Genomic DNA, 13449 nt, shown 5'->3' with positions numbered 1-13449 from the left:
AATTTTCAAGTTGAGTGGAGCTTATTAGACAAATGCTCCAAATGTTATGCATAACCTACCTCGAGCAGTTGGTGTAGGAAAAAAGTTTGTTTTCCAAGTTCTAGTAGTGGGTAGTAGTGACTGCAAATATTTTGTTAAAAATATAACTTCAACCTGCTCTTATAAACAGGTTGCCCCTATGGAAATCCACACAGAAAATTTACAAGATGTGGAGGAGCAACTACGATGCATACTTCATTTGATCAAAGGAGCTGAAATCAGTTATCTTTTGCCTTTGCGGAAGGGATCATTTTCCTCTTGGTTATGGGAAAGGTTAGGAATCAAGGTAGGTTGTAACTACTACATTTCTGGTGGTGCTCTATGTCATCATTTCCATTCTCTATGATGGAGTTGACTTCTAGCAGTTGAATTGTTTCCCTATTGTCCAGCCCTATTCAATCTTTCCAAGTGTCAGATGCGGTTTGGAGATGGCAGTCTTAAATGCTTTAGCAGAAAGACAAGGTTCTTCTCTGTCAAGTTTACTTCTTGACTGTGAAATTTCTTCTCAAGAATCTGCCTATGTAAAAGAAGATGAAGCAAAGGAAAGAATGTCAAGAGTTGAGATATGTGCTCTTATAGATTCTGATGGGACTCCCAAGGATGTTGCCAGTATTGCAGCAAAACTATTTGAGGAAGGTTTCAACACAATTAAGCTAAAGGTATGATCACACCAACCAGCTTAAGTAAAATAATTAAGATTCATTTCTCATGAAGTTCATCCTGCACGATGTGTTGTCATTGTTGACTGAGCTTGACAGAACAGCACTTCTGGTACCCCATTTTTTTCCCTTAAAGCTTCTTCGCCTAGCGAACAGAGCTTCTTCACCTAATGAACAGAGACTGTTCCATTTAATTCAATAGGTTGGTGATGGAAGGTCAAGAGAGTGAGAATTACCACAGGCCAAACAAAGTACAAGTAGCTTAGAAAACATGTATTCCTACTTGTTCTGTGTTTTGTATCAGTAATCAAGGTTTGGCCGAATTGGCATTTGCATTTTTACTCTGTGTTATGTAGATAAGTTGAATGATGAGCTATATCTTTTTTCTTTCATCATTGCTCTGGTTTTTAATGGCGGTGCTTGGTTGCAATGATGGATGTAACCATAAACATCCTAATATCCTATCTTTGGATAGATTTATACCACATAAGTGCACCAAATGGAAGAAGAGAGGTCTAGATTATGTGATTTTAGAAGAGATGGATTAAGGCCTACAAAAGGTGATGCAAATTCGATCAGATCTGATGGATCTGATTGGCCTCCGAGCAATGGACTCACTATGGAATGGAAGAGATCTTGATCAGACGGCTAGATATAGGCTATATCTGATCTTAGTTATAATGGTTCAGAGAGAGAGAGAGAGAGAGAGAGAGAGAGAGAATTTGCCTTTCAAAATCAAGAGGGAGAGAAAAAATCCAGTTCGGTCATTGCCAAAAAGAAAATAAATCAATTCATTTGACCAAATCAGTGAGAAGACCCTTAAGCCATTGAAGCTCAGAAATGCCATAGGCCAGCCATAGCACGGAAGTCTGCTTCATCACATGACCAAGCAATAGAAACTTGCTTCTTACTCCTCCTAGTAACAAGGTTACCACAAACAAAGGTGCCAAAACCAATGGTATACCTGCGGTCATCGGGTGAACCTGCCCAATCAGCATCTATAAAGGCCTCAACCCAAAGATGACCATAAGCACAAAAGAGAATGCCACGACCTGGGGCAGATTTCAAGTAACAGAGGATACGCAACATTGCTTCGATGTGGGTGGAGTAAGGATCATGCATGTACTAACTAACCAAGTTGACGGCACAAGCAAAATCAGGGCGAGTGTGAGAGATAAATCAATCGCCCAACTAGTCTCTAATATCCTTATCCACTAGTTGACCTTCTTTATTGATGAGGTGATAGTTAGCATCAATAGGAGTATTTTCCGGCTTGAGTCTCAAAAAGAAGGTCGAGTACATACTTCCGCTGAGACAAATAGACGCCACTAGAGGACCTGGCAATTTCAATGAAATAACGAAGCTGTCCAATATCCTTAATTTCAAATTCCTTGCTCAGATTTCTCTTGAGGCGAGAAATTTCTTCACAGTCATCACCTGTGACAATATCATCTACATAGACGATCAAAAGCGAAATCTTTCCACCTAATTGTTTGATGAACAACGTGTGGTCAATATTGTTTTAAGAGTATTCTGTGGCAATCATAGCTTTGTGAAAACACCAAACCAAGCACGGGGCGAATGCTTCAGTCCATATAATGCACGCTTCAGCTTGCACACCTTCTCTTGATAGTCTATCCCATGAGTCTGAGTAAGACCTGTAGCAAGAAGCCTGGATTTATAATGATCCATTGTAAATCTTGGAGGAATGTCCATATACACCTCCTCCTCATGTTCCCTATGGAGGAATGCATTTTTCACATCCAACTATTGTAAATCCCAGCCTGAGTCAACAATACAGGACAATATTACACAAATGGTGTTCATCTTGGCCATTGGAGCAAACTTCTCCTGATAGTCTATCCCATAAGGCCATAAGTCTAAGTAAAACCCCTGGCAACAAGCTTGGCTTTATATTAATCCATTGTACCATCCACTCTTTGCTTAATTGTGAAAGCCCACTTACATCCAATTGTCTTCTTTTGGAGAGGAGTCATTCTTCCTTAATGCCTACATCTCTTCAACCATAGTTGTCTGCCATTGTGAATCTTTAATGGCTTCCTACCAGTTCTGGGGAACAAAAACAGAGGACAAAGACGACACAAAACTAAAGTAAGAGGGAGAAAGTGAGTTATAAGAAACAGTCTTAGCAATAAGATGTAAAGCACAGGACCTAGTACCTTTGCGAACAGCAATAGGAAAATCAAGAGGAGGATCTACAAAGGAAGAGGGAAAAGAATTTCCAAGATTCAAGGGGGCTAGATCAGGATCGCGAGGTGGCAATTGGTGTGGTAGAGTAGCTGTAATGGTCGTAGTGGGATGATTTTAGTGATGGCTATGAAAATAGACATGCATCTCTAGTCTTGTTGACTGGACCGGGATAGTAGACTAGTAGTGTCAGTCTCCCCGTGAACAGGAATCTCCCCCTGAAGAGGTGTCACAATGTAGGAAGCAAACTTATGAAAGATGACATCAATAGTCACAAACCAGCGCCGGGAAAGAGGGTGATAGCATTGATAGCCCTTCTGAATGGCAGAGCAACCCTAAAAAATACACCAAAGGGCATGAGGGTCAAACTTCCCATGAAGATGATGATCATGAATAGAATAGACACAAGAAAAAACTTTAGGAGCAACGGGAAATGTAGCAGAACATTAGAGAATATCCAGAGGGGAGTGGAAGACAAGAACCCTAGAAGGCATTTGGTTGATCAGAATATGCATCTCAGACATTAGAGACCAAGCCACTTCCAAAAGATGTTGATTTTTCCATTCAACCACACCATTTTGGGCTGGAGTATCGACATAAGATAAGACTAAAAACATCCCTCGAAGTATTCAGACCGTTAACACTTCGAAGAACCTTTCACAGTAGCAATAAAATGAGTTAGCACCATATGATGGAAGTGCTGAAAACAATGAAAGACCTCCCCCATGGTGCGCATCATATATACCCAAATAGTCCTTGAATGGCAATCAATAAATGAGACAAACCATCGGAACCTAGTGATAGACATACAACAAGATGGACCCCAAATGTCCGAGTGTATTAAAGAAAAAGGATTGACAATTTTATTATCTGAAATAGTATAACTGATTCAATCTGTTTGTCCAAAACATATACCTCACAGAAAAAAATGACTTAAATTACAATGCTAGAATGGAAAGAAGGAAAAATCCTCGCTAAAGTTCATAAAGGTGGATGTCCCAACCAGCGATGCCACGATAGTAACTCTGAAACAGGATGTGACGACGATGTTTGAAGTGCTTAACCAGAGACTGAAGAATATCTATCATCAAGCGAATACAGACCACCGTGTACTCTACCAGAGTCAATTGTTGCCCCCTGTCGTCATATCCTAAAGGTGACTTTGCAATTTGACGCAGTCAAAAGTGCGGTGAATTAGATATCCTTCTAAGACAAAAGAACCCTCAAATCCATAAGGTAAATGAAACCCTAACTCCAGAGGGGAAGAAGAGCAAAATAGCTGCTTTGATTCCAAAAATGAAGTTCTCTTGCAGAAGCCCAAAGAGACCTTACATAGATAGGTCACTTATAAGGAACGGAAAAAACGTAAATTAAGTAACTAGGGTAAAAACGTAAACCCAAAATAAAACTAGAAATCCTATTTGTGCAACCAAACTTCACGGACTCCATTGAGGACCTAAATGGTTGAATTGAGCGAATATCTCCGTCTGGCCCAATATTTCTCTAGTATTGGTCCATTTTATCCTCTAGAGCATTGGTTGGCATTTCTGAATTGGGGTTACGGATCTCGCGATGCTTGTTAAGTCAAAAGTTAGGGTTCCAGCAGTATTGCTAAAAAATACGCAAATTTTGGAAACATCAGTCAGTATCTTCTGCCATTCCAAACACTAAGAACTCCTCTAAGACCTCCTCTACACCACAATCATGATTGAAGGTAATAATACTAATTGACAATAAGTTAAGGTGAGGAGGCTCAATCCAAGTCAGTAGCTGCGAAAGGCAAGAAGTTCATCAGATAACTAAGAGGGACTAATCTATGCAGAGCCAGAAACCTCAGTATGGTTGGCCTAGCTGGAATTATTTACCACAACTAGAAGCTTCAGTAGGATGGCAATAGAATTTCCAGCAGTTCTCCTTTGTATGGCGCTCCTTACCACAATAGTCGCACTTTACAGGTTCCTTAGTAGATAAGCTGCCAGACCGTGAGGGTTCACTATGGGGCTGAGAGCCAGAAACAAGTGTTGATCTTTCCAGATTGGATGAAGTAGGTTGTGGTAACATAGTGCTATGCAACGGCTGTCCTTAAGTTGAATCATAGAGTAAACCTGCTCCAGAGTAGGGAAAGGGTCACAGCTTAGAATGTGAACCTTTAGCTAATCATATTCAACATTCAGCCCTCCCAAGAAGTCATAAACCCGGATCTTGTCTTTCCACTTCATGAAAATAGTGACATCAATAGGAGAGGTAGGCACAAACTCCTCGTAAAAATCTAACTCCTGCATTAGAGAACGTAACTCAGAGTAATACTGTGATTGGGTCACCTCCTTTTGCTTTATTTCATGAACCTTCTTGTGGAGTTCAAATACCTGGGCATCATTCCCAACCTGAGAATAAGCGTCCTGGGTAGCCTTCCATATCTTAGCAGTGGAGTCAAGAAGTAGGTAGCCACGACAATCTGTGTCTGCATAGAATTGACAAGGAAAGCTATAACTAAATAATTTTCACATTCCCTTTTATCAACACTTGTACCTGTAGTAGGCCTCTTTATGTCTCCTGCAAGGTACCCATAATAACCATGGGATCTTATGGATAAGCAGCACGAGTGAGTCTACATCAGATGATTGGTACCATCAAGCTAGATAGCACACATAGGGAATGTGGGGAAGTTGCTAGACGAATTTCCATCATTACCGGTGGATGTAGTTAAAATATCTGACATATTGACCACTCAAAGGAGACACACCAACCATAGGCAGCAGAAGAACCAAAAATTTGTGAATAACCTTGAAAACCTAAAAATTGATAAGGGTGAAAACCCTGAAAAGTTCGATTTTGGGTCCTTGCCTGTGAAGGACCACAGGCCACAAAGTAGGCAGACAGTACCCAAGGAAATCATATTCAAAGCCAATCGATGCAGCAACCAGGAAAGAAACACCCTGACATAAAAAAAAAAAAAAAAAAAAAGGATCAAGGTGAAAACCCTGGAAGTTGATTGTAAAGAAAAAAAGGAATTGGGCCTCTCAAATCATAAGAAAAGATAGATCTGAGAGCCCAGAGGAAGAGAAAGGAGGGGCTAGTGGTACCTCTCAGTGATTTAAGGAGCTATCACCGAGAGAGGAAGTCTAGAGAGAGGCACTGATGGGAAGTGCCGAAATCAAGAAAGAGAGAGAGAGAGCCTTAGGGTTCGAATCCCTACTATGATACCATGTTGAATGGAATAATGACTGTGTCAGATGGGATACAGGCCAGCTTTATTTATAATATGGAGGGAAAAAATCTAGAATGGATACAAGACCAAAATAGCCCTAGAAGACAGTTCTATCCTTGTACCCATTTTACAAAATTAAACCCAAAAACTGAGGCCCAATCCAAACTACTACTAAAACCTGCTCCAAATTTAAACCGGGCCTGCATTAAAAGGACCCTAGTCTAGATACAGGAAATAGAATGAATAAAGTGGAAGGTCTTTTCCAGGTAATGTAACATTTAATAAAATCAGTGAATGAATCTTCTGTTACAGGTTGCATGGCGATCAAATCCGCTTGAAGATGCTGCTGTTATCCAAGAAATTAGACAGAAGATTGGGTACGAGATCAAAATCCGTGCTGATGCCAATAAAAAATGGACATTTGGACAAGCAATTCAATTTGCCTCTGCTGTAAAGTGTTGTGATCTGCAATATATTGAGGTACGGTTTACTAGATTTAGGTTTTCAACTATTCTGTCTAAAGTAAATATTCTGCTAGTGGTAGTATAGAACTGTAGGACACCTATTCCACTTTGCAGTTCCATCTCTTTTGTACCATCACCATTCATCTTCTCTCATTTTTATTTTTAAATTACTTTCGGCAATTTCACAAATTACCAAATACAAAGGGTTTCTATTTGATGAAAAACTTGTGGAAAGTTTAGAACCCAATCAACAAAAACTGAGAAATTTTAAGAAATATGAAAGCCTGAAAATGTGATGAGGTAATAGCATCAACCATTATTTGAAGACTGACGAGATTTGTAAATCACTAGCCAATGGTTGAAAGAGGCCATGAATACGAAAATTCATCTAAAATCTTTTACGTTTTATAAAAAAATAAAAATAAAATAAAATAAAATTAGTGAATTGAAAGGAATTATGCACTTCAAAACCATAGTTTTTAAGGCCCTGCTAAGGCATCACCTTACCAGCGCCTTGGCGCTGATGCGGTCTAAAGATGGAAGGCAGTGCTCCTCCTTACGTGAAGTGGCGCCTTATGGTTTTTTTTTTTAAAACACATTTTAAAATTACTTGATGAAGATTCTAAATATAGATTTTTTATTGGTAGGTGTATGATTTTGTTAACACTTGAGATGTATGGCATCAGCTTTACTCCACCAAAAATAACCAAAACAAACAATACAAAAACACAATTCACAAACAGGGTTTGGATTTTGTCAAGGGTTTTAAGAAAGGGCTTTGAGAAGGAATCAAGGAACAAGGAAGAACCATTGACCTAGGTGACCATTTTGCTCCAACAGCGGTGAGTTTGCTCTGGCAACGGTGAGCTTCATTCTTCTTTGATAAGAATAGAAATATAGTGGATGACCTTAGGGCTTAGGCACTCATTTTGGTATCATAGAGGTAAGTATAATAAATACTTGTATTTTTTGTCTTCTTTTCTTTATATTTATTATTTTGTTTCATAATTATGTATTTATATTATATGTTAATATGTTATGATGATTGATGATTGATGATTGATGAAGATGAACTTAGTTTATTCACTTTATAGATTTGTTTTCTTGATGAATATCTTACATTGGTATGAATATGAACTTTTAATATTTATTTAACATATGAGTAATAGGAATCAACTAGGATTTGAGCCAAATAGATTGGTTTTATAAAAAAATTACACAAGAACGCTTTAGTCAATAAGGCTACGCTTTATGCCCGCCTTATTGCTAAGGCGCTCCGAAAGACCCTCAAATGCCTCCGTCGTCTTACCGCCTTAAAAACTATGTTCAAAACTGTCTTAACTTACAAGAAAATGTATTGAAACATTTAATGAACAAAATTTTCAGTTATTATGGTAATGTTAGAAAAATACGAGTATTGTCTATAACATTTATTCTGTGAAGGAAACCAATCTTAGGAGCTCTAAATCTCTTACGTACATGTATGAAGCTCGGAATGACATTGAGAAACTATCTACAGGAATCACTGTAGTAGAGATTCACGAATGTCATGTTAGTTATGGAAAAAAGAGTTTGTTTCCCCAAAGTTCCCCTTTCCATTCCTTCCAAAGGCCTTATGGATTGGTAAGTAAGGTTGAAAGTTTGGTCCAAAAATCTGGAGTGCGCTTGAATCCCATGGAAAGATTTCAGGGCTTAGTTTGGGCTTTTCCAACCCGCCGGATGGATTAGGGAAAATCCATGCCTAAGGCCAGTCTAGGCTGGATCAAGGATGAGCCTAGGCTGAGACTGGCCCCGCATATATATATATATATGTAGCCGACCCCATTTAGTTAGGATATGGCTAAGCTTTGTTGTTGTTGTTGTTGTTGTATATATGTATGTATATATACACCATAATTACCACAAATTAGGCATCTTCACTCATATAGTTTATTAAAACGCAACCTCAAATAATATGTAAAATGGGGCCTGGCTTGAGCTTCAGTTTGCTAGGCCCTGGCTCAGCCCTACCTTTGGTTGGACTTGTCCTGGCTTGAGGATTTAGGACTGCAGGCTGTGTACAACCTTCATGCCAAAAGCAACCATTAAGGCCTAAAATACGACAAAGAAATCTATGGTTTTACCTATTATATTCCACAAAAACCAAGGTAGTAACTTCAAGCTATTCTTGCCACTTCAGAGAACTGCATTCTCACAGTTTTTCATTTCCTAAAATGACATATTGATATAATTTTTCATCTAATTCTAGTTTTATTAAAGGAAATAAATAACACTCTTTTGTAACACATTGATCTAATATAAGGAAGAAAGTTACTGTACTAAGGAAATTGTAATGCCACAGCCCCGTTAACCTTGCACAATATTGTCCTCTTTGGCCTATGGGCCTCAAGGCTTTAAAACACGTTGTGCCATCTTAGGGAGGTTAGAGATTATTGACTAGTCCAGTAATCTCTCCCTAGGTAATGTGGGACTAAAGTTTACATACCTTCACCGATCTCCCAAATCATATGGTATTTGTTGTATTCTTGGTGGGGACACCTCACTGATCTCCCTGGTAGTCTGGTACTTGCCGTATTCTTAGGTGTCACAATTTTCTCCCATTTTGGCACAGCATCCCCGCTGTGGCCTCACGCATTATCGGGGTCTACTCTGATACCATATATAATGCCTCGGCCCTATTAACTTAACACAATATTGTCCTCTTTGGCCTATGGGCCTCAAGACTTTAGAACCCATTGTGCAATGTTAAGGAGGTTAGATGTTGTTAACTAGCCCAGTAATCTCTCCCTAGGCGATGTGGGACTAAAGTTTGCACACCCTCACCGATCTCGCAAACCCCCTGGGACTTGTATTCTTGGTTGGGGACACCTCACCAATCTCCCTGAAAGGTCTGGTACTTGTCGTATTTTTGGGTGTCGCATAAATTATTTGTGCCCATGAGTGCTCTTGTAAATGCACACGCACGCCGATGCACCCGTGCACGCCACACACGCATGCACGAGAGAGAGAGAGAGAGCCAACAAGTGAGAAATCTTACGTGTGGTGATTACACATGCACACACACACAATGCAAGCACGTATGAGAGAGAGAGAGAGTGATGTAGGGGATTTCCTAGAAGACTAGGGTCCCTACAAGAGTGACTCAATTAAAAGTAAGACAAACTTAAGGGGGGATCTCGGGATTAGGTTGGGGTTTAGGTATGCTCAACAAAACAAGATTCAACATGCAATAAATAAAGACAAATCAACATGTAGCCAGGAGCAATATCAATCTAAGTGGAAAAACACATAATAACTCACTAAGCTTTAAGTGGGGACATGGGAAGGAAACAAGCGTCATGCGAATGTTAGGTTCAGCACAAATCAATCTAGACACCAAATAAGATATGCAAAACAATCAATGTCCTCTAGCAGCCAACTAAAATAGAAACTCAGCAAGGGTCTTAGAGATATAACAGTGAAGAAAAAAGACTTAAAACAGTAGGTAAATTAGGCATAAACGAGGGGACAAGGGCTGGTTTCAATGCTAATGGGCTACAACATATAACAGGGATTAATGGAGGTGGGGGGGTTTAGTTTGATTACTTACCTTGTTGCTGTCCTGGTCTAAGGAGAAAAGAAGAAGATGATGTCCTCCAAGGATGAAAAGCTTGTTGTCCACGCTGTTGTTGAAGAAGAAAATCCATTGAATGTTCAAGAGTTCTTGGTTAGTTGTTGGAGAGGCCAGCAGCAGTCTTGTATCGAAGAGGAGATCAACAGCAGCCCAGTTATTGTAAAATAGACCAGCAGCAACCCAGTTATTGAAGAGGAGGTCTGCGGCAACCCAGGTGGGGATCTATCCAAGGAGCATGACCTTCAGTTGTGCAAACAGTGGCTGCAATAGTGCAGCGGCAGCGGCAGCGGCAGCAGCAGCAGCAGCAGCAGAGAAAAGAATGGAAGAAAGAGGGAGGCAAGACGAGAGAAAATCGGGAAAGGGAGACAAGAACGAGACAGAGAGAAAAAAAGAGAGACGAGATTGAGGAAGGGAGGGAAATCGTGGGGGGGTTTAGGGCTGTTCTTTGTTTTCAATAATCTCTATTCATTCCTTTGAACCGTGGCCTAGGCCATTACATAAATATTAACATAGTTACTAAAAATAAAAAGAGCCAATTGGCAAATAAATGAAGACTTCCTAAAAACTAACAACTAATAAAGTAGTTTCCTAATTAATTAAAAGATTAACAAGGAAAAGAATATTCTACAAATAAACTACTAAACTAATAACTAATGGGGCCCACAAGATCTGCTGAAATCTGGAAAGAGAGAGGGACTCGATCCAGCATTGGAATGGCTGGATCGAGCCTTCCTTTCTTCCTCCTTTTTCTTCTTCTTCTTTCTTCTTCTTCTTTTTATTCTTCCAGCCACAAAGATGGTTGTTTCTTCTTCTTCTTGCGTCTGTACACCTTGATGTCTCCATCAGAGAGAGAGAGAGAGAGTCAACAAGTGAGAAAGCTTACATGTGTAGTGACCATGGATAGCAAAGGGCAAAAGATGCTGCTATTGTGCATATTGATATTGCATCAGGAATTCCATGAGATTAAATGTGATGGTCATAGGTGATCACAATATATGTTAGTACAGGCATTAATGATATTGTGTGACTTCTTTTGAACTTGGAAACAAGATATTTGGTGTGATATCTTTTCCTCTCCTTTTTTTCCCTTTTTCTTTTTCTTGCTTTTACCTTTTTCCATATTAAAAAGGAGAGGATTGTGCATTTTTGGTCATACTAGAGTCATATGTTTTCTTTTACTTCCCAAATCTATTGTTGACTGCAAAAATTCTGCTGCTAGTTCTGTATTACAACTTCCCCATTTCAGGAACCTGTGGTTTTTGAAGAAGATATTATCAAGTTTTGTGAAGAAACTGGTTTACCTGCCGCTTTAGATGAAACTATTGATGGTATGCATCAAGATCTTCTCAATAAGCTTTCAGTGTACAAACACCCAGGCATAGTTGCTGTTGTAAGTGAAAAACTGTTTCTTTGGAAATGATAAGATCATTGAATAGGGATTTATTCTGTAATATTTCTGTGGATATGGCTTTATTGCTTCATTCTGGCACCAGGTAATCAAACCAAATGTTGTTGGTGGGTTTGAAAATGCGGCACTGATTGCAAAGTGGGCTCAGCAGCATAACAAGATGGCAGTTATCAGTTCTGCTTTTGAAAGTAGCCTTAGTTTGTCGGTATATATTCAGTTTGCAAACTATCTTGAGCAGCAATACACACACATATGCAGAGCTAAGTACAAAGAAACTAAGCCAACAATAGCTCATGGCCTTGGGACTTATCAATGGCTTAAAGAAGATGTCACTGCTGAACCACTTAGGACTTGTGTTCATTCCCATGGGGATAAGGTTGAAGTGTCGGTGCAAGATGCAGCTTTGCTTCTTCAGAATTTTCGGATCAATAATGAAATCATCCAGAGAAGCTACAAGGAAGAAGAAATTCAGACATATCGAGTTTCAGTCAATTGTCAGGAGTTCTCCTATTCCCTCAAAATTCGAGAAGCTGGAAAATACATACATGTAAGTGTCTCAGCAATACAAGTGGAACTTTTTCTAAAGGAGTAAGAGTTGTTAAACAGAATAGTGTGAGGATATAAAAAATTATGTGATTGCCTGTTAGTCTAGAAAACTAAAACATGTGTGTAATGTGAACTATATCACCATTGCTCACTTGGAAAGCATTGGTTTCTTATGATATAAAACATGATTTTGAATTGACTTGATCAATCTTCCTCACTGTTCTGTGTGGTCCTTTTGTAGCCTATGCACTTATGGTGAAAATGTCGATGTGAATATTTTAGTAAGAACTGCCAAAAGATGCTTTTGTCTGGGTAGATTGAAACTACATTATAAAGGGTCTGTACAACCAATCATAGTTGATTGCTACAAACTTCCACCATGACCATTGACCGACACTTGTATTGAGATATAATAGCATGGAAAATGGAAAAGGTAGCTTCAACAGTAAACTTCACTCTGAAATGTCAGTGCCTTCAGTCTTCACTTACAGTGATGACTTTGACTATCAGTATTTGGGGGATACATGGCATGGACTATTCATACACCAAAGATAAAAGAAGTAATGGGGCATCCAGTCAGTCCTGTAATGGAATTATCTTATACTGCAATTAGTATGATTTGTAAATATAGGGAGAGGGATCTAGGCACTAGCATCTTTTTAACTGTTGGATGGAACGACTACCGTTCAATCCATCCACTGCTGCATTTCTCTCCCTCCACCACCACTGCACCCTGCATCTCCCCCTTTCGCTCTCTCCCATACTTACCGCCCTGCATCTCTCTCTCTCTCTCTCTCTCTCTCTCTCCCAAACTGCCCCACCCCCTGCTGCCACTTGCCTCCTACTATTTCTGCTTTCTCTATTACTCTCTATTGCTAGTCTGACCTCCACCAAAACTTCTCTAGAATCCTTTGTGTTTCGTTGAAGTGCTAAGAAGTCTCAGACAAAAACCACGAAGATTCCTAATTGAAAACTTAAGTAAAAAATTTCCAAAAATGGATTGTCACTGGAACCAATTCAAACCTTAAAGGTAAATCTCAATCCCATTTGTTTAGAAATAGTATGTCAGAATTTCCTTCCATTTCATTCAAACTCAACAGAAATCGCTTCTTATCCAAATAACCAAAGGTTAACATATATATGACCCTGAAATTGTTCTTTGCAAGTTCTCAGGAATTTCCAAATACCAATTGCCATACCTAATTCCTTAAAAAGAGAAACAAAAACAAAAATGTTTCCTGTTTTAGAGGGATTTCCTATCCAAAATTTCAGTTCAAATTCTTTCCAAAGGAAAAAAATTTCAA

The 13449-nt window shown here is 39.2% G+C and overlaps 1 protein-coding gene across 1 annotated transcript in view; it reads left to right on the top strand.

The window, feature by feature from the left end:
• LOC122069689 (protein PHYLLO, chloroplastic) overlaps positions 1–13449 on the top strand; it is a 53433-nt gene that overhangs the window by 31747 nt on the left and 8237 nt on the right. Inside the window, exons 6-10 of the mRNA XM_042633757.1 lie at positions 170–325; positions 429–698; positions 6427–6594; positions 11438–11581; positions 11685–12146. Of these exons, the coding sequence (XP_042489691.1) occupies positions 170–325; positions 429–698; positions 6427–6594; positions 11438–11581; positions 11685–12146 (1200 nt within the window). The remainder of the gene's footprint in view (positions 1–169; positions 326–428; positions 699–6426; positions 6595–11437; positions 11582–11684; positions 12147–13449) is intronic.

Source organism: Macadamia integrifolia, unplaced genomic scaffold, assembly GCF_013358625.1.
Source record: "Macadamia integrifolia cultivar HAES 741 unplaced genomic scaffold, SCU_Mint_v3 scaffold69, whole genome shotgun sequence".
Classification (NCBI taxonomy): Eukaryota; Viridiplantae; Streptophyta; class Magnoliopsida; order Proteales; family Proteaceae; genus Macadamia; species Macadamia integrifolia.
Note: the sequence above shows the minus strand (reverse complement) of the source record. Positions and strands in the feature narration are given on the sequence as shown.